This window comes from Lampris incognitus, chromosome 17 (genome assembly GCF_029633865.1).
Source record: "Lampris incognitus isolate fLamInc1 chromosome 17, fLamInc1.hap2, whole genome shotgun sequence".
NCBI lineage: Eukaryota > Metazoa > Chordata > Actinopteri > Lampriformes > Lampridae > Lampris > Lampris incognitus.
Genome location: NC_079227.1, coordinates 38,915,950 through 38,936,507, shown reverse-complemented (window position 1 = coordinate 38,936,507; position 20,558 = coordinate 38,915,950). Strand labels below are relative to the sequence as shown.

Here is a 20,558-nt window from a genome sequence, read left to right as displayed (position 1 = left end):
AAGTGCACCTACACTTGCTGCTGTAACACACAGGGCAAGGATTTTAAATGTGTGTGTGTGTGTGTTACCTGGTATGGCTGGTAGGCTGAGTGGTCAGACAGGAAGTCCAGTTGTCTGTCTAACAGGAACTCCACTGGTGTTGCTGAAGACAACAGGCCCTTCCCCACCAGAGGCTTGAAAGTCTGCACAGACAAGACAAGGAGCACACGGCTTCAATACATGTAGAACCACCACCAAATAAATACACAACGAGGGTGAAAAATGTTTGAGCTGCCAGTCAAATGTCAATGGAGACTTTGTCTGTGATGTCTGTTATGTTACTATGTTATATGGAAGGCTCAGCATTTTCAGTTTTTACCGATTTTCACCGAAAAACACCCAGATTTTTAAACTGATTTTCACTCGGATTTTATGCTTCCACGGATTCAAAAGTTGTTCCTGTTCGTGTGAGCTTATGTAACAGTGTCCCCTTGTGGCGAAATTCAGCATGCTGGATGGCTTTGAAAAATAAAAACCGAAAACGCTGAGCCTTGGTTATATGTTATGTGATGTCTGTCTCCCTTATGGTCTGTTCTGATGGTCTGTCCTTATGGTCTGTTCTGGCAGATAACCACACGACTTGTAGGCTTTTCTATTCCAAAAACCAATGTGGCTTGCAAAATAGTAGAAGAATGTGACACAACTGACACACCACCCACACATTACCCACAGCTGTGCCCAAAGGAAACACAACTGACCGACTTCTCACCCTGAATCCAGCCCAGCCCTTCATCTGAATATCTAACTAGTGAGGTACACAACAAGGGAAACATACTTATGGTTGATGGTTGTGCAGAACAAAGAAAGTCGAAAGATGTAGGATTACACATGGCAAAAGACAATGATCTGCATTCTAGCAGGAACCACATTATCCTCTTTATAGAGACACCATATGTGCTGGCCCAGGTCAACCCACCTCATACAAAACCAGCAGCAGAGAAATAAAAACAACAGCCTTGCTAGTATTCTATTTGTATATTACCTGCTGTTTCATTGTAGTGTTATGTCAAACAAGAGAACATCACAGAACCTCCTATCAGCTCACTCAGCGAGGACCATGACCTGCACTGTCCTGTTTACATCCACTTCTATATCCGTTTACATCCACTTTTACATCTGTTTACATCCACTTCTACATCTGTTTACATCCACTGTTTACATCCACTTTTACACCTGTTTACATCCACTTCTACATCTGTTTACATCCATTTCTACATCTGTTTACATCCACTTTTACATCTGTTTACATCCATTTCTACATCAGTTTACATCCACTTTTACATCTGTTTACATCCACTTCTACATCAGTTTACATCCATTTTTACATTTCTGCTGCAGATGACGTGCACTGTCCTGTGTACATCCACTTCTACATCTGTTTACATCCACTTTTACATCTCTGCTGCAGACCAGCCCCATGCATCCTGCCTCCCATCTGTCTGAATGAAACTGAAACGAACAATAAACACCTAGTTTACTTAAAAAGTAAATAAAAACAGCACAGGAGGCATCCCTTTTGTAGATGGTGAAACGACAGTAACAGCAGCATCAAGTAGAAACAGAAGCTGAGGTCCGCCAGCTGTTTCAGCCATCAAGGTGTGAGCAGGCACATCTCCACAGAGAAAGCTTACAGTTAAACATGTTTGCAGTTTGAATCATTTGAGTTGTACTGTGTGTGTGTGTGTGTTTGTGTGTTTACCTTTTATGTATGCATCATGTGTTTCACTACAATGCCTCTGCTTAATTTACTCTGGTCAAAATAGCAACCGTTACTGTTCCTAAAAACAACCATAACACACGGTCTCTACAAGTTACACCACTGAGGGTGGTCGGCTCATTTCCCTCTTCCATCCCCTGAGGCTTCCATGCTACTATTCCCTCACACACTTTCTACTGTGCCCTAAAGAAAAAAAGTAGGCATTACGCTATCAAGAAGGAAAAAGGGAAATTCATTCAGAGAATGAAAAAAACAAACAAACAAACACAAATGAGCTGGAGCTCGGGAAACTGTATACAGCCTTACACTCCTCAGTTTGAATAGCACATATTCCAAGATAAGCACACAACGTTGCAAGCCAACAAGAACTGCATGATCTGCCTATTCAAAGCAGGAATGGGTATTTTTAAGAATTTCCCGCAGTCCAGGAGCCAATATTTCTTTCCCATACTGTATTTCAAAGTAAGAAGCCATGTTTGATCAGCTGGCCAGCAAGTTTATTTAAAGTGCAAACACCTATTGCAAGATTATTTACAAAAAACACAGCTCGAGTTAAAAATCAGAATCACAACTTCCTAGTTGAGATGGGCCTACTTTTGTGCCAATACCAGCCCCTGGTGGATCATGGTCTTCATTTTAACCAAAAAGAAACAGACAGAGAATGGGCTGCTCAATAAATGACCAAATATGACATGATTACACTTGAAACTGTTTAAGTACAATATTTATGTTAGTCACCTTTGCTTTGAAGAACCCAGCCACTGAGGATGCACAAGTCAGTGCATTCTTAGTGCCGGTCTTAAGTCTGGATAAATGTTGAGGGTTACGTCAGGAAAGTCATGCAGCAAAAAATCTTTGCCAAATCAAATACGTGGAACATAAATCAGTTTTCCATACCGGATAGGTCGAGCCCAAGGTTACCAATGACCGCCACCACTACTGTTGGCCAACAGAGTGCTGATGGAAACTATGCTACTGCTGGGCGAAGGAGAAGGAGAGGGGGAATGCATGTCCAGAGGCAGCGGGAGAGGAGGAAGGGTAGGAGTGTTGAGGTGAAGAGTTGGAATGTTGAATGTTGGTACTATGACTGGTAAAGGGAGAGAGCTGGCTGATATGACGGGAGAGAAAAAAGGTAGGTATACTGTGTGTGCAAGACACGAAGTGGAAAGGGAGTAAGGCCAGGATTATCGAAGATGGGTTCAAACTCTTCTACCATGACGAGAATGGGAGGAGAAATGGGATCGGGGTAATTCTGAGGGAGAGTATGTCAAGAGTGTGCTGGAGGTGAAGAGAGTGTCAGACAGAGTGATGAGTATGAAGCTGTAAATCGAAGGTGTGATGATGAATGTTATCAGTGCATATGCCCCGCAAGCTGGGTGTGAGATGTAAGTGAAATAAAAATTCTGGAGTGAGTTTGATGACGTGGTGGAGAGTGCACCCAAGGAGGAGAGAGTGGTAACTGGACTGGACTTCAATGGACATGTTGGTGAAGGGAACGGAGGTGATGGGTAGGTATGGTGTCAAGAAGATAAATGTGGAAGGACAGATGGCTGTGGATTTTGCAAAAAGGATGGAAATGGCTGTGGTGAATAAGTATTTCAAGCAGAGGGGGAAACATGAGGTGATGTATAAGAATGGAGGAAGATGCACACAGGTGGACTATATTTATGTAGGAGGTGCAATCTGAAAGACTGGAAACTTCAAGGTGGTAATAGGGGAGAACATAGCTAGGCAGCATCGGATAATGGTCTGTAGGATGACTTTGGACATCAAGAAGAGGAAGTGAGTGGAGGCAGAGCCAAGGATCAAATGGTGGAAGTTGAACAAGACTGTCGTGTAGAGTTCAGGGATGAGTTAAGACAGGCACTGGGTGGCAGTGAAAAGTTGCCAAATGGCTGGACAACCACTGCAGAAATGGTGAGAGTGGGTGCTAGGAAGGTAACCAGTGTGTCATCTGGACAGAGGAAGGAAGACAAAGACTTGGTGGTGGAATGAGGAAGTACAGCAAAGTATACAGAGGAAGAGGTTAGCAAAGACAAAGTAGGATAGTCAGAGAGATGAGGAAAAGTAGGCAGTGGTACAAGGAGATGTGGCATAAAGCTACGAGAGATGGCAAAAGCAAAGGAAAAGGCGTATGTGAGTTGTATGAGAGGTTAGACACTAAGGAAGAAGAAAAGGACTTGTACTGATTGGCTAGACAGAGGGAGCGAGCTGGGAAGGATGTGCAGCAGGTTAGGGTGATGGATAGACATGGAAATGTGCTGACAAGTGAGGAGGGTGGAAGGAGTACTTTGAGGGGATGATGAATGAAGAAAATTAGAGAAAGAAGGTTGGCTGATGTGGGGATAGTTAATCAGAAAGTGTGGCGCATAAGCAAGGATGAAGTGAGGGCAGCTATGAAGATGATGAAGAGTGGAAAGGCAGTTGGTCCTGATGACATACCTGTGGAGGCATGGAGGTGTTTAGGAGAGATGGCAGTGGGATTTTTAACTAGATTGTTTAACACAATCCTGGAAAGTGAGAGGATGCCTGAGGAGTAGAGAAGAAGCATACTGGTACCGATTTTCAAGAACAAGGGTGATGTGCAGAACTGTAACAACTACAGAGGTCTAAGTTGATCAGCCACAGCAAGAAGATATGGAAAAGAGTAATAGAAGCTAGGTTAAGAGGAGGAGAGGTGATGATCAGCGAGCAGTATGGTTTCATGCCATGAAAGAGCACCACAGATGTGATGATTGCTTTGAGAATGTTGATGGAAAAGTATAGAGAAGGCCAGAAGGAGTTACATTGTGTCTTTGTGGATGTAGAGAAAGCATACGACAGGGTGCCGAGAGAGGAGGTGTGGTATTGTACAAGGAAGTTGGGAGTGGCAGAGAAGTATGTAGGAGTGGTGCAGGATATGTATGAGGGCAGTGTGACAGTGGTGAGGTGTGCGGTAGTAGTGACAGATAGGTTCAAGGTTTGACTCCAAAGTCTTGTGGGTGGCGGATAAGTACACATGTTAGCCCTTGGCTAATGGGTCGGACCCTTTAGTCGAGCGGTTAGCGATGTCACCCACGGTATGGGAGGTACGGGTTCGAATCCCAGCTGTGGCGGTTCCTGTGGTTGCCCCCCCTACATTGGTGTCAGAAGTGGGATGCACGCGGACGCGCTTCCCGAAGGAGGGGGGTAGCGTAACGTGCATGGATAAGTAGACACGTTAACGGGTCGGACCCTTTAGTCGAGCAGTTAGCGATGTCGCCCGCGGTGCGGGTTTGCGTCCCACCTGCGGCAGTTCCTGCGGTTGCCCCCCGAATTCCCTACAATATTAATCGGTAAGAATCATAGCCTGTGTCAAGTCTCCCACTATTCATTTATGTACATAGTAACACATTTTGGAAAACAATTTTTCAATTCCTCCATAACGATTTAGGCCCTCACCTCCCCCAAAGTATTTACCCCATGTGCACCGCAACAACGTTCAAAAAGTAAAATTTTATTGAGCAAATTCAACATAAATTTGGTTCTCCTTTCTAAGATGTCTAGATTTTTGTCGATAAGCCTCAGGTACCAACTTGTATGCTTTGTAGGCCTTCACCTGTTCATAATTTTGGCTGTCCTCATTAGATAGTGACACAAAGGCCTCCTGAGCTTTACCTGTAAGAACACACTGCAACAACAGCATCAAAACTTCTTCAACCACAATGAAGTATTCATCTATATTACTTTGAAACTGAGGAACCAAACAGATGTGTCTTCTCACATCAGAACTAGGGTTAGATGAAGAAACAGCATGTACTTCAATCTCATGCAAACGCACTTTGGTACTTTCTTCCATTTTCTTCACCTGTAGTTCTACATCTAATTCTGTAAATTACTGCTAAATTACTTGGCTACTGCCTTAAGGCCGGTATACACTGTGCGAATTTGGGCAATCTCAGACGAAAGATGACTAAACGTGGCAATATCTTTGGTCGTGGCTCCAAAACAGTGGTCCTACGTCGAACTCTTGAGACAGGTTCAAAGACGGCCGTTATTACAGTCTTGTGACTGAAGATAACCTGAGACAAAAGTTTGACAGTGTCAGAAATGTAGGATGACTATTTCACAATGTGACTGCTGCTACGACCTACGTCTACTAACAACCAATGGAAATGCGGCACGAAATGACGCACTGATCAACACAACACAGAATCTTTGCTGGCACTAAACACAAACAAACACAATGTTAGCATCTGTGACCCAAATGTCCTCTTTTCCCCAGCCACGACCGGGTCCACATTCTCCTCCTCCTCCTCTTCTGTGGATTTTTTTCCAAACCCATGAATGCAGCGACTATCGAAAGGATTCGATTCCTGCTTGGCGTCATGTTGCTCTACCAGCAGCGTAGATGACACTGATGCAGCACGCACACTGATGACATGTTTATGGACTTGCATTGTAGCCTGCGTTCAGTAGTTATCATCGTACAGTTTACATACATCAAACTTCATGTTGTACCCTAGTGTATTAGATCCATATCGCACAGTGTGGCTTGCAATAAACATATAGCTCTGATAAAATCGCAGTCTGTAGGAGGTTTTATGCAGTAACTGTTTAAATGGGCTATAATGCCAGATGATGTAGTGCTACAGTTCCTCCCACTGGATTGTTCCAAAATTTATTTTGCAGACTTCCCTCGTCGTCTTTATTTTTGGGGACTCATGCTTTCTTCTCCTGGTGCACGGTCATTTAGACATCGTCGAAGGTACGGTTAAAAGTATGAAACTAAACTGGTAACGTAGCCCATTCATATGTTTGTATGCTGTCAGAGACTAGTTTATTTTGTCATTTACTTTGGTGCTTTTGCATCATTTGCATCTGGTAGCTCTTAAGAGCTACAAACTAGGAAGCACAGAACAAGCTAGAAAGAATGCTAGCAGATAGGGCTGATGTCAGAAACTCAAACTAGCGCCCTTGGTAAGCAGAATGAGGTATGTAAACATTGACTGTATGCATTACTATTAGAGGTGTGATTTATGTTCATGCAAGGAAAAAGAGAATTTCACTATTCAATTTGTTCATATGAGTAACAGTAAATGTTGGCTAGCTTAAAAGCAGTGGATTTCTTCCGACTGTGAACATAAATTTAATATATTTAATTTGAAAGACGTCACATGTGGTGCATTTCCTTTTTATTATGTTTCACACTTGTCATGAAAGTTTATAGAAGCATATTTCAGAAGCTTGTTATGTATTTTCTTATCTTGTATCTTGTTAGTTTTTAGAGCGTGAGTGTCTGCAGTAGAAACCAATTTCCCCTCAGGGATGAATAAAGTATTCTGATTCGGATTCTGATGGTATTGCATTGTCAACTGGTTTCACATATGACTTATGTGTGAGTTGTGAAACTACAGACAAGTATTGCATTTACTTCGTTTATCCCTCTGTAGTTTTCGCTGTGCTCAATGTAAAGAAGAAGAAAATAAATACGACGACACCTGTTTGAAACTCTGTGCGTCTTGCTTATTTGAGCCAAAGGGGGCGCTACAAATTCTATACATCGCATTTCTACCTACAACATGTTTAAACGAACTGCCTCCTCGGGCTGCATTCTATTGGATTCAGAAGATGTTTCTGTCGCAGCTGACGACTCAGCCAAAACACCTCCCTATCAACACAGACAACAACTCAGACTTCTTCTTTATTGTTTGACTGCTTGGCAACAGACATCTCAAAATAATCTACCATCTGCTCAAGATGATCTACACCATCTACAGTGATGTAACACTTCTAATGCTGGATTCTTCAGTCATCCACATGACTTTCCATTGAAACGGGCCGAGTAAGCAGCACAACACAACTCAACAGGACAGCCTCTCAAACACAACACAGCACCATTTCTAACACTCAGTGACAGAATTACTGTGCCAAGTGTTTAAAAAAGATCCTTAATCAACACACACAGCATTTAAATCCAGAAACACAATGTGCTGCTATCCAGTGTTACGGGAAATCATGTAACACACATGGCCACATGGGATGAGAATAGTAACAGCCTTTAGGAGGCACATGTGTGCCTTCACTACAGAGACGGTGTAAAAACTAGCACCTTAAGTGCTAAAGACGAGAAAGCACACGCTGCATGTGTTCTAGGCAAGCCTCAAAGTATGTTACGATGTCTGACATCTGGGCTCCTCATGAGACCTTGTGAGCCAAACTGTGTAGTGTCCCACCCACCAAGAATGTGTTGCTTCTACTTAATATTGAGAAGAACAACAACAAGTGAAATTGTGGATACTGTGGATTTAGAATCTAGATCAAGGAAGGGACACAACTGCAGCAACCAGGCAGCAGGCCGGAGGACCCAGTGCCGAGTCACAACTGGGAAGTAAAGCGGTGAGAAAGTAACAACTGAAAGCTTCCTCCCCGAAAGAAAAACAAACAAACTAGTGCAGTGGAGTCAGAAGTAAGAGCGTAGGATGTGCTGCCCTGGTGGCTGCCTGTGTGCAGCTGCCACACGTCCTTCACAGGGTTAATTACTTAACGAGGGATTGAGTTTCCCCTGACTGCAGTCCAGCAGCTCCACAGAGAAGAAAACACAGGAAGGACAGGACAGAAGCAGAGCCTAGCATCAGAAAGCATTAGGTCAGAATCTCCCTCTAAGCTCACACTGTGTGTGTGTGTGTGTGTGCGTGTGTGTGTGTGTGTGTGTGCGTGTGTGCCTGAAAACCACATGATGTGAGTGGTGACCCACTTTGTGCAGTAACACTCACTAGGGGCTAGAAGCTGCAGTTCGGCTGTGAAGGCGGTGGAAGATTGTGTTGAGGACCGACGACAAACGATGACACAGATTACTGTAGCGTGCCACACCGCCCAGGCTCTCACATGCTGCGGTGAACGGCAGGGCTGGTACAACGAAGATACTACACACATGCTTGGCCAAAAATGATCCACAGATTTACGCGGGTCATCGTGAGTTTGATGCTCTTCATCTTGCTGGGATCAGTTATGAACATACAGAAGGAAAAACTGTTGCTTAAAAAAAGTAACAGAGTTATTATTGTTTCGCTGATGGTGACGGCGGTTATGAATGAGTGTGGTGGTGTGTGGGGGGGGGCGGAGAAAGAGGGGTGAGAGGATAAGGAGCAGGATGTGTGGACAGACATCACGGTTACGAGGTGGAAGGATGGAAACAACACATCCAGGAGAAGATAAAGGAGGGGGGGGGGCTGAAACGTGGGAAGTCACGGGAAAGAAAATAGGAAGAGAGGCAGAGATGGAAAGATGGAGGGAACACAAGGAACAGAAATGGAGAGAAACAGGAATAAATTACTAGAAAATCTGACAGTTCAAAGGCTGTATCCTCCATTTTGATGTTGCCTCTTTCCTGTCTGTCCACACACACACACACACACACACACACACACTCTGATGAGATGAGACTGAAGGCATGAGCTCAGCTGTGACTACAGATGTGAAGAAAGGCTTTGTTTCCATGCAACTGTGGAAATGTATATTTTATTTTATTCTTCTTTTACACGTGAAATGCAACAAGAAGCACAGTGTGATTAGGTGTGTTTCAATTAGCCGAGTTAGAAGGAGGCAAAAGCTCATTAGCCTGTTTAAACACTACCTCCACAAAAGTGGAACAGCTCAGAAATACTGGATGAGCCCTGGAGAAACACACCTGCCATCCCAAGCTTAAGTCAACACAACACATAATAACACACTGACACTGTTGTTTTAACCACACCTCTGAAGACCTCCATCCACTCACCAGCCCACACCTGCTGCTGTTACTTCTGGACAAGTGTAGCTACAGGATTATTATTATTATTATTATTATTATTAATTATTATTGACAAATGTAGCTACATTATTATTATTATTATAATTATCATTATTGACAAGTGCATCTACATTATTATTATTGACAAGTGTATCTACATTATTATTGACAAGTGTAGCTATATTATTATTATTGACAAGTGTATCTACATTATTATTATTATTATTATTATTGACAAGTGTATCTACATTATTATTAAGAAGTGTAGCTATATTATTATTGTTGACAAGTGTATCTACATTATTATTATTATCATTATTGACAAGTGTATCTACATTATTATCATTATTATCATCTTCTTCTTTCGGCTTGTTCCCCGTTTCCCAGAGGTCGCCACAGCAGATTCAACAGTTTCCATCGGTACCCTGTGAGGGCACAGCACCGATGGCGGTCTTGTCAATTATTGCTACTGACGAGTGTAGCTACATTATTATTATTATTATTGACAAGTGTAGCTACATCATGGGACTGTCCAGAATGGCAGCATAAATATTGATCTACATCATTAGTTATTCAACGACTGCATTCCCATTGCTGTTCATGGAAAAAATACTTGAGGAGGAAAATGCTTTGGCCAATAGTGTGTACATTAAACATTCAACTGAAACCACCATTTCCAGAGGGCTTTCCTTATTGGCTCCATCACAGTTTGCATACAGGCAGAGCTAGTCGGGGTGTAACGATGCACCGTGGCACGATTTTCCACCATTCCAACATATGACGATATGCACTGTGAAGCTGAAAAACTGATCACAATGTCAAGTCAATGAAACTGATTCCCAGAAGATGTAGATATCATAATAACAGATATCATTGCAAGAGGGCACTATAGGCATAATCTCTGTTTTGCTTGACTGACCTGTTGTTGACCCTGACGTTCACTGGCTGCAGTGATCGATGTTGGCAAGGAAACGGAGGAGATGGAAATAGAGGATGCTCCGTCAAACTTTAAGTCAGTTGTATGGCATAATTTTGGTTTTCCAGCATGGAGGCAAGAAAATGGTAACAAGATTGTGGACCGAACAAATGCTATTTGCAAGCTCTGCCGGTACACTATGGCTAACACAACGGCTAACACCCCTAACATGCTCCACTATCTACAACGCCATCATAAGGACAAGCTACAGACCCCACCTGATAGATTAGCAAAAGGCCAAACAACTCTTAAGTCATTTGCTGCCCCACTTCTGGCATCAAGTCAGCAGGCGAAAGCGATAAAGCATCGGCATTTTTATTGCCAAAGACATGACACACTTTTCAATAGTTGAGGACGAAGGATTTTGAAAACTTGTCAACATGCTGGAGCCCAAATATCACATTCTGTCCCATGTACATTTCAGCAAATCTGACGTTCCTGCCATAAGGATGCGACGGTCAAGGTTAAAGAAGCACTCCAGAAGGCTGAGAGAGTCACGATAACTAGACAGCCTCTCGTGCTACCCATGGGTACACAACCATCACTGCACACACCGTCAACCACCAGTGGGAAATGGACAGTTTTGTTCTCCAAATGTGCACGATGTATTGAAACGTGAACCCTGAATCGTCCATCGAACCAGCTCAAGCTGACTGTATCGTTACACTCTTAATAACTAGTGCAGTGGTGTTCCAACGCTGCTCCTGGAGAGCTACCATGCTGCTGGTTTTCACTCCAACCCTGATTTAACACATCTGATTCAATTAACCAAGGTCTTGGTCAGTAGGTGATTTGTAGAAACATGTGTGTTAAATTAGGGTTGGAGTGAAAACTGGCAGGATGGTAGCTCTCCAGGAGCAGGGTTGGACACCACTGAGCTAGTGTATGGCTGTAGCAAAAAGAAGTTAATGTTAAACACAGCTATCAATAGCCACATCATCTTTCACATATCCACATCATCCAGCTTTCTTCACACCTTGTTAGCATTAGCCAGAGCATGGCTAGCCAGACTTGTGCTCACGTTGTTTCACTTCATGCTCGACCTGAGATATTAACGGAAGGAACATCGACTCTTTCACCTCCTTTCACTACCAGCAGTGTTGCAAATCCATCCATGAAGCATCAGAGCTGGCTCAAGACAAAGAGGTGCGTGAAAGTCTGACCATGTACCATGTGGTGACCGATAGTTACGTTGCGAGGTTAGCTAGGCCAGAGTGATACACAGAGATTAGAAGTAGGACACATGAATGCTGTGGCCCACAAGCAGTCACAGGAACACAAGATGTGGTCCGTGCTGGGCCGGGGCACTTTATAGACATACGCACAACATGATAATGTGTCTATGTGGCTCTATTTGTGTGTCTGGCAGTATTCTGGTCTGTGTGTCTACTACATTACTCATTCACTGTGACATCCTGTCTCACCAGTGATGCTTTCTTCAAGCACATAACAAACCTAACAAACCCAAAAGCAAAGAAAAAACCCACACATACCAATAAAAAAAAGAGCATAGAACAAAAGTGGAGCAATAACATCTGTTTTGTAGGCCAGAATACAAAAAGTTTTAGTTCCACACCTTCTACACAGTGAAAGGGGAGTAACAGCTCACAAGATACAGCTTTATGCATGACCGAGGAAAGACATTAGAAAGACTGTTTCCAAGGAATATCTGTGTGCTTGCTTTGCTGGAAAGGTTAAAATGTTTTGAGTTTTTTTTTAAACAGTATCTTTATTTACTTTTTCTTTTAGAACATACATGTAAAAAAAACACACCAACAAACAAACAAAAGAGAAGAGGCCACTTAATCCAAGGTAAAGGAAGCAAACCAAAAAAAGTGGAGGGGGGGTGGACACTACCACCCCTACATATCAGCATTCAATTACCATTTGAATTTAGAACAACAGCAACAGTAAAAGGAGAAAAAAAAGAGGACATCTTTTGCATCAGAGTACAAAATGCAAAGTGAAAAATTCATATACACATCAATCCATGGTATTAAATGTCTCGAGAGACATTTAATACCATTTAATACCCGTTAAACCCTTTAGTACAACAGCTGCCAACCTTGGTCCTGTGTAGTTTGGAATAGGGGAGCATATCTTATAAAATACATTTACCTTACACTTAGCTCTGTAAGTCAAGTATTCCATAGGTATACGCTCACATATATTATGCCAGCCTGCTATTGTAGAAGACGTGTGATCTATCCATTTCAACAAGATGTTCTTCCTGGCACAGAAAGAAAGAACACATACATGCCTTTTGGAGTAGGAGCTTTTATCCAGTTTGCTAGGCAGACCAAAAATTAGACACAGAGGACCTTTTCCAAGTTGAACACCAAAGACTATGTTAAGTTTAACTACAATATTCATCATATATGTCCAGGCACAGTGGATATAACTCCCCACCTCTGTATAACACTTTATACACAGCTCAGACTTGTTCTAGTCCATTTTATGTCTAAGCTGCGGAGTTATCTGTAAGCGGTGTAATAATCTAAACTGAGATTCTTTAATTCTATTACAAACAGAAATGTCCTTTGCTCATCCCCATATCTCTTTCCAAGTGACTTCAACAATATTAAGGTTCAGGGCATTATTCCATTCATGGAGTTTGGATATCGGATTACTTCTATCATATTGATTAAGTACCCTGTATCTGCACCCTAAAATACCTCTTTTGTGGTGGTCCAAGAGTATCTTTTCCATCGGGGAAGGCTGGCAATTAAACCCAGTGTCCCTTCTGCTGTGCAAGAAATTACACATCTATAGATATCTAAAAAAAAATCACTTTGGGGTGAGTAATATTTGTGGCGTAATTGTAAAAATGAAAACATTATATCTTTCTCATATAAATGACCTATAGTGATGATCCCTTTATGTTGCCATAGCTCAAAGCCAGCATCTGTAACTCCAGGGGAAAAGTAAATGTTACCTCATAGTGGAGAAAGGGAGAATAGCATTCTTTCGTCCTTCCAATTTTCTAATTGCTACCCAAGCTTGTAATGTTGAGTTTAGAATGATATTATTCCCAGAGATACTTTTTTTTCCATTCAAGAGCGAGCAGAAGACCCACCAATGACGTATTGATTGGTAATGATTCTAGATCTAGCCATATAGATTCTGAATCATTCTTTATTCATTCAGCAATATAATGCAACTGGGAGGCCAGCTGGTAAAGCCTGATGTTAGGGAAAGACAAGCCCCCCCCCCCCCCCGTGTCCTGCGGCCTCATCAGTCTAGCTATCCTTATATGAGGCCTCTTCTTGTTCCAAATAAAGGTGTTAAATTGCCTATTTATCTCCTTAATCACTTTAATTTTAAATAGAATTGGGATCATCTGAAAGAAGTAGCGAAACCTCGGAAGAATGTTCATTTTAAGTAATGATATCCGTCCCAACATCGAAAGCGGTAAGGAAAACCATCTCTCCAGGTCTTCATGTATACATTTTAACAGGGGTCCAAAGTTAGCACCTTACAGCTGTTGTAGTGAAGGAGTTATATATATCTCCAAGTAAGTGAAGCCCTTAGGTGACCACTTAAATGGACAGGATAAGGGGGAGGTAGATCTCTAAGACCACCCAGGGGAGTGCCTCTGACTTTGTGAAATTAATTTTGAAGCCTGAAAACTTGCTAAAATTACTTATTAGGTTCAAGACTGCAGGCATGGATACATCTGGGTTAGTAAGACATAGCAGGATATCGTCCACATACAATGACATTTTATGGTTCCTGTTCCCAACCGAAACACCTGAGATAGAGGAGAAGCATCTAATAGCTTCCGCCAGAGGTTTGATAGCAATTGCGAATAATAAAGGAGACATGAGGCAGCCCTGTCTTGATCCTCGACCCAGGCAGAAGTATGAGGACTTTTTGCCATTTGTCAGAACAGCAGTTAACAGGTTATTTATACATAAGCTTCACCCAGCTGATAAACCCCTCCCCCAGACCAAATACGTCAAGAGCAGAAAACAAATAGCACCACTCGATACAATCAAAAGCTTTCTCAGCATCCAACTGACAACTAAGCCAAGTTTCAAATGTTTAAGATTTTAAAATTATATAAAGACTGTACGATACTGTACAAATGCTGAAGCTCACTAACTCTATATATAATGTTAAAATCATACAATGTTAAGCTGCACAGGGTAATTTTCTGGATTTAAGCAACACCTTTTACACCTTTGTTGAAAAAACATCGAGACACCCCCCCTCCACACACACACACACACACACACACGGGGGTTTTTTTCTCCCCAGTTATACCTGGCCAATTACCCCACTCTTCCGAGCCATTCCGGTCGCTGCGCCACCCCCTCTCTGATCCGGGGAGGGCTGCAGACCACCACATGCCTCCTCCAATACATGCGGAGTCACCAGCTGCTTCTTTTCACCTGACAGTGAGGAGTTTCACCAGGGGGACATATCATGTGGGAGGATCACGTTATTCCCCTCAGTTCCCCCTCCCCCCTGAACAGGCGCCCCGACTGACCAGAAGGGGCGCCAGTGCAGCAACCAGGACACATACCCACAACCGGCTTCCCACTCACAGACATGGCCAACTGTGTCTGTAGGGATGCCCGATCAAGTTGGAGGTAACGAGGATTCGAACTGGCAATCCCTGTGGTGGTAGGCAACGGAAGAGACCACTACGCTACCCGGACATCCCCTGAGAGTGGGCTTTACAGCAACACAACATCCTGTCCTGGTGACTCCACATGTATCAGAGGAGGCATGTGGTAGTCTGCAGGAGGCTGAAAATCCTATTTTGCTGCTGTCTAGCAGTTGAAATTTTCATTTTGGTGCAGGCACTGCCCCTAACACAACTGTGATGCAACAATGTACTGACATGTGTGCCAGCATTGCCATGTTGATAACTGCATTTGCATATTTGTCTCAGAAAACAAAAAAATTTAACTTTTGTAAATATATTTGCTTCACTGAATAAAACATAGCCAGTGCTTTTTCTGTTTCTCGTTTACATGTACAGCTTTTAATGTGTGACAAATACAAAAGTAAGCCAAATACAAAAGTTACTTACTTTTGTAATTGGCTTCAAAACAGATTTTAATACCAACAGATGTTGAGCACACATGGCAAAACTATTTCTTTACTGTTGGCTTTAATTTCAAGCACATGTGATCAAATGTTTCATGCTCTTTTAATGTAAAAACGGTGCCTCAGCATTTACTTCGGTGATGATACTACCACAGTTTAGGAATGGTTGAAGTTGTCTTAAATAAAATTTTACCTGAAATGTCATTGTAAGAAACAGTTGAATTGTAAGTTCACTGTAAGACTATGAGGAGCCTAGAGTGAATTGTGACATTGTTACACTGTCCTCTTAACTCTAGAATATTATATACATAAACCTAAAATTGTGAAAATTTGACAAGTTAAATCCCTTTATAGCTTACATTGTGTAAGACAAGTTGTATCTACCGTAAAGTGGTAAGTATGGGCATAGGAGTGCTATTGCCAAATGAGGCAAACTAACAATAACCAATCCTAACAGCACTAATTCTAGATTGAGGCAGTATAGACACATGATGAGGGACCTTTCTAATGGCTATATAATGTCATCATCATAGGCGGTCACTCGGGGTCAAGTATGACGATCCTCCCTCTGGGTCCTCAGGTGGGTATAGAAGCTGATCCTGAAGCCTCATAATGGGAGGATGCCTGATTGTGACAGTGGCTGATGCACCTGTAGCCACCACACAGTCCTTGGCAGGGAGTGGCCAGAGTCCAATGGCATGGATAAGCAAGACGATTGGGGACCACCCTCTGTTGCAGCCTTCATCTGCGTTCACTGCCGTTGTGACCTGCAGACATCTTCCGCCAGTTCTGCTGTTGAGGTCTTTGTTGGATTGCGCTTCGTCTGGAACCTCCCCTTGACCAATCCATCTTGGGTGACCCTACCAGGAGCCAAGCTCCAGACAACATAGCTCTTGGGATCATTGGTACATGCAAGCTTCTCTACCACGGCAAGGTGGCGATCCAGAAGATGTATAAAATGTAATGAGTATACACTGATGAGCCAAAACATTATGACCACCTGGCACCTTTCTAATTTGCTGTTGGTCCTCAGTGTGCCACCAAACAGCACTGAGCCACCGAGGCATGGACTGTACATGACCCTGAAGGTGTCCTGTAGTATCTGGCAGCAAAGCATTAGCAGCAGATCCTTTTAAGTCCTGTAAGTTGCGAGATGGAGCCACCATGGATCGGACTTGTTGATCCAGCACATCCCACAGATACTCAATTGGATTGAGAGCTGGAGAATTTGGAGGCCCGGGCAACACTTGATGTTCCTGAACACATTCCCGAACAATGTGTGCGGTGTGGCAGGGTACATTATCCTGCTGAAAGAGGTCACTGCCATCAGGAAATACCATTGCCATGAAGGGGTGTACCTGGTCTGCAATGATATTTAGCTAGGTGGTGCGTGTCAAATTGACATCCACATAAGTGACTGGACCTAGCATTTCCCAGCAGAACATAGCCCAGAGCATCACTATCCCTCCAAGAGTACATCTGTCACAATCTTACAATGCTGTGATTGCCATTATTCCCCACTCCTCTGAATACTACACATGACCAGTGCAACTCTAGTTAATGGTCACGGCAATTTGCATATGCAATCGATCGTTGGTTCGGTCCTTATGCAACAGTGGAAATAGGAATGAGATTTCCTATGATCTTTCTAAAGTCAATGATTTCTTTTGTCTTATTGACATTTAGAGAGAGGCTGTTATCATGGCACCATATGGCTTAATCTTCCGCTTCCCTCTTATAGACCCTCTCATGACTGTTGCTCAGTTCACTCACTGTAGTGTCGTCTGTGAATTTAATCATTCTGTTTTTGTCATAGTTGGCAACAGATTCATGTGTAAAGACTACAAAAGGGGACTGAGACAGCAACCCTGAGGGACGCTGGTCCTAAGAACTAATGTAAATGAGTATGTTTTACCTATTCTCACAGTCTGGAGCCTACCTGTCAGGAAATCAAATAGCCAGTTACAGATAGAGGTCTTGATCGAGGCAACTCTTTGAGTTTCAACACCAGTTTGGATGGTCCAACTGTATTAAAAACAGCTACAAACAATATTCTGACATATGTATTTTTCTTTTCAAAATGTACTAAAGCAGTATGCAGAGCAAGTGAGATAGCATCATCTACAGATCTGTTGAAGAGTAGCCAAACTGTAATGGGTCAAGGGTAACAGGAATGTTACATGTTATAGATCTACTACTCCTACTACTACTTTCAGCTTAGGTGGGTAATTGGCTATCATAAGTTAAGTGTTTTATTTTATTTTATTATTATTATTATTATGTGTACATACAGGTGGCTGGCATGACAGAGGAAGATGCAGAGGACAGGAAGAGATGAAAACAAATGATCCGCTGAGGTGAGCCCTAACAGGAGAAGCTGAACGTAGTAGAAGTAGTAGTAGCAGTAGTAGTAGTACAAGAGTAAAACAAAATATCGAATTGATATCAGTATCAGCAGATAGCCAAAGCTGTGGTATCGGTATCAGAAGTGAAAAAGTTGTATCGGGACAGCTCTACCGGCAACCAGATGGTGGAGTGAGAGACGGACACAGACAACAGATGAATGGCAAAGACCACTTGGTACCTTGTTTCCCTCGTGTCTCAATTCCTCTCCTGTTTTCCAAAGTGACCCATTAAGTCTCCCAGCCCACCATAAAGAAGGACCCCAACTAGGGAGAACCTCAGCCCCAGTGTTTAATTATTAAAGTGTATTTGAATTCTACAGCACTAGTTTGTCCCCGTCTAGTGTTTTTTTCCCAGACTGGGAGCCCACAAGAGGCAGAGGTGTTAATAGCCACAATGGGGTTTAGAGTTATAGTCCGTAATCACCTGCAGCCCCCGCCACATGCACCTAGAGTCACAGCCACTGTAGTCATTTTCCCTTTTGTCCCTATATTTCAGCAGCATTGATGGCTCTCCTTCAGTCATATCTGGATATTTTGTAGCATCCCTTGTCCCCCGATTTAAAAGCTCCCTCATCCTCAGGCAAATGTTGCTGTTAATCCAGGGCTACTGGTTGGGGTAGGCGCGAATAGTCCGTACTGGGATAGTTATCCACACAAAATCTAACACAGCAAGTGACCGATTCAGCATACTCATCCAAACCAGAACGTCCAGTTCTGACTTGCATTCCGATTGTAGGCACTTTCAACAGTGGACAAGGGTCATCATGGGCACTCTGACCGGTCTGCGGCTATGCAGCTCTATACTCAGCAGAGTGTGATGCACTGTGTGTTGTGACACATTCCTCCCGTAATCATCATTCAAATTTTGTGACTTGTGCCACAGTAGACCTTCTGTCAGTTCAGATCAGATGGGATAGCCTTTGTTGCCCTTGCACATCGATGAGCCTTGGGTACCCGACACCCTGTCGCCGGTTTGTGGTTTGTCCCTCCTTGGACCACTGTCGGTAGGTACTTGCCACTGCTGACTGGGAGCACCCCACAAGCCTTGCCGGTTCAGAGATGCTCTGACCCAGTCGTCTGGCCACATCTTTACTCCTGCCCACTTCCCCTGCATCCAACACACGTTGACTACATGAACTGATTGTTCACTTACCATCTAATCTACCCAGTCCTTGACATGTGACCTTGTTTGGAGATGATCAACGTTATTTGGTTCACCTGTGACTGGTCATAATGTTTTGGCTCAACAGCGTATATAATACTAGAGCATGATTGAACAACTTCTACAATGCCACTACTGCAGTACTAATGAAGTATTGACTCAGGACAGATCCATAATGGAGGGTTTCCACAACAACAACTAGTACTGCAATACCAATGCAGTATTAATGAACAATAAATGCATCTTTTTGGAAATTCACTATCTCAACTACTATAGCATGAAAATATAAAGGACAGATACATAATGAAAACTGCGCATCCAAATATGCAGGGGAAGAAGGTAGGGATTTTGGCCAGTAGCTTTGCAAAAGCATTTGGGATGGATGCATGATGGACCATGGCGCAAAAAGAAAGTCATGCTAAAGCTTCTACTTGGTGTACACAGATTTTTTTTTTTTTGGACAAATATAGAAATATAGGCATTTGCACTTATAACAAAGCTGCCTTTTCCACATTTCTTACAGTTGCACAAGGGTCTTCCCAGACACACTTACTGATACACACATTAAAAACCCTAGACGTTTGAGGATACACTGGATATAAGAAGTATACACACCTCTGTTAAAATGGCAGCTTTTTGTGACGTAAAAAAGTGCTGTAATAAAATCAAAAGGTGCAGCAAAGTATTAGTTTAGGGGTGTGTACACTTGTGCGACCAGGTTATTGTAAAGGGTCCCCCCCCCCCAAAAGGTTTGTTTGTTTTTCACTTGAATTTTATAGGCTGCAATTTGACATTAAAGGTGGAAAAAGTTCTGACATGATTTGTCCTTTGTTTTTTTTTTCCGTCACAAAAACCTGCCATTTTAACAGGGGTGCATATACTTCTTATTTCCACTGTATCTGGGCAAGCAATATCAACCTTTACACTCATCTGCATATATCTGCATATCTAGAAAAGAGGAAGGCCACAGAAGAGGTTTATGGATGTGGTGAGAGAGGACATGCAGGTGGCTGGCGTGACACAGGAAGATGCAGAGGACAGGAAGAGATGGAAACAGATGATCCCCTGTGGCGCCCCCTAATGGGAGCAGCCGAAAGAAGTGGTAGTAGTAGTAGTAGATACTCATCTGCATATATTGTGAAATAGACCGTAGTCTCTCTAAACTCTTCTGTAAGAACTTCACTACTGTAAGACTGTTTTATTGCCACAGAAACTTGCTGTAATGAGTTAGTCTCTGAGAAGTTTTCAGATCACAAATGGAAAAGGCAGTTGCCTACCAACATGAGGATCGCTGGTTCGAATCCCCGTGTTGCCTCCAGCTTGGTCAAGCGTCCCTACAGACACAATTGGCCGTGTCTGCGGGTGGGAAGCCGGATGTGGGTATGTGTCCTGGTCGCTGCACTAGCGCCTCCTCTGGACGGTTGGGGCGCCTGTCCGGGGGGAGGGGGAAC

At 43.0% G+C, this 20,558-nt stretch overlaps 1 protein-coding gene across 2 annotated transcripts in view; it reads right to left on the bottom strand.

The window, feature by feature from the left end:
* The window catches only part of jmjd1cb (jumonji domain containing 1Cb), a 336,498-nt gene that overhangs the window by 128,331 nt on the left and 187,609 nt on the right, over window positions 1–20,558 (bottom strand). For both annotated transcript variants that reach the window (XM_056296610.1, XM_056296611.1), the window contains one exon: window positions 69–182. In XM_056296610.1, coding sequence (XP_056152585.1) covers window positions 69–182 — 114 coding nt within the window. The remainder of the gene's footprint in view (window positions 1–68; window positions 183–20,558) is intronic.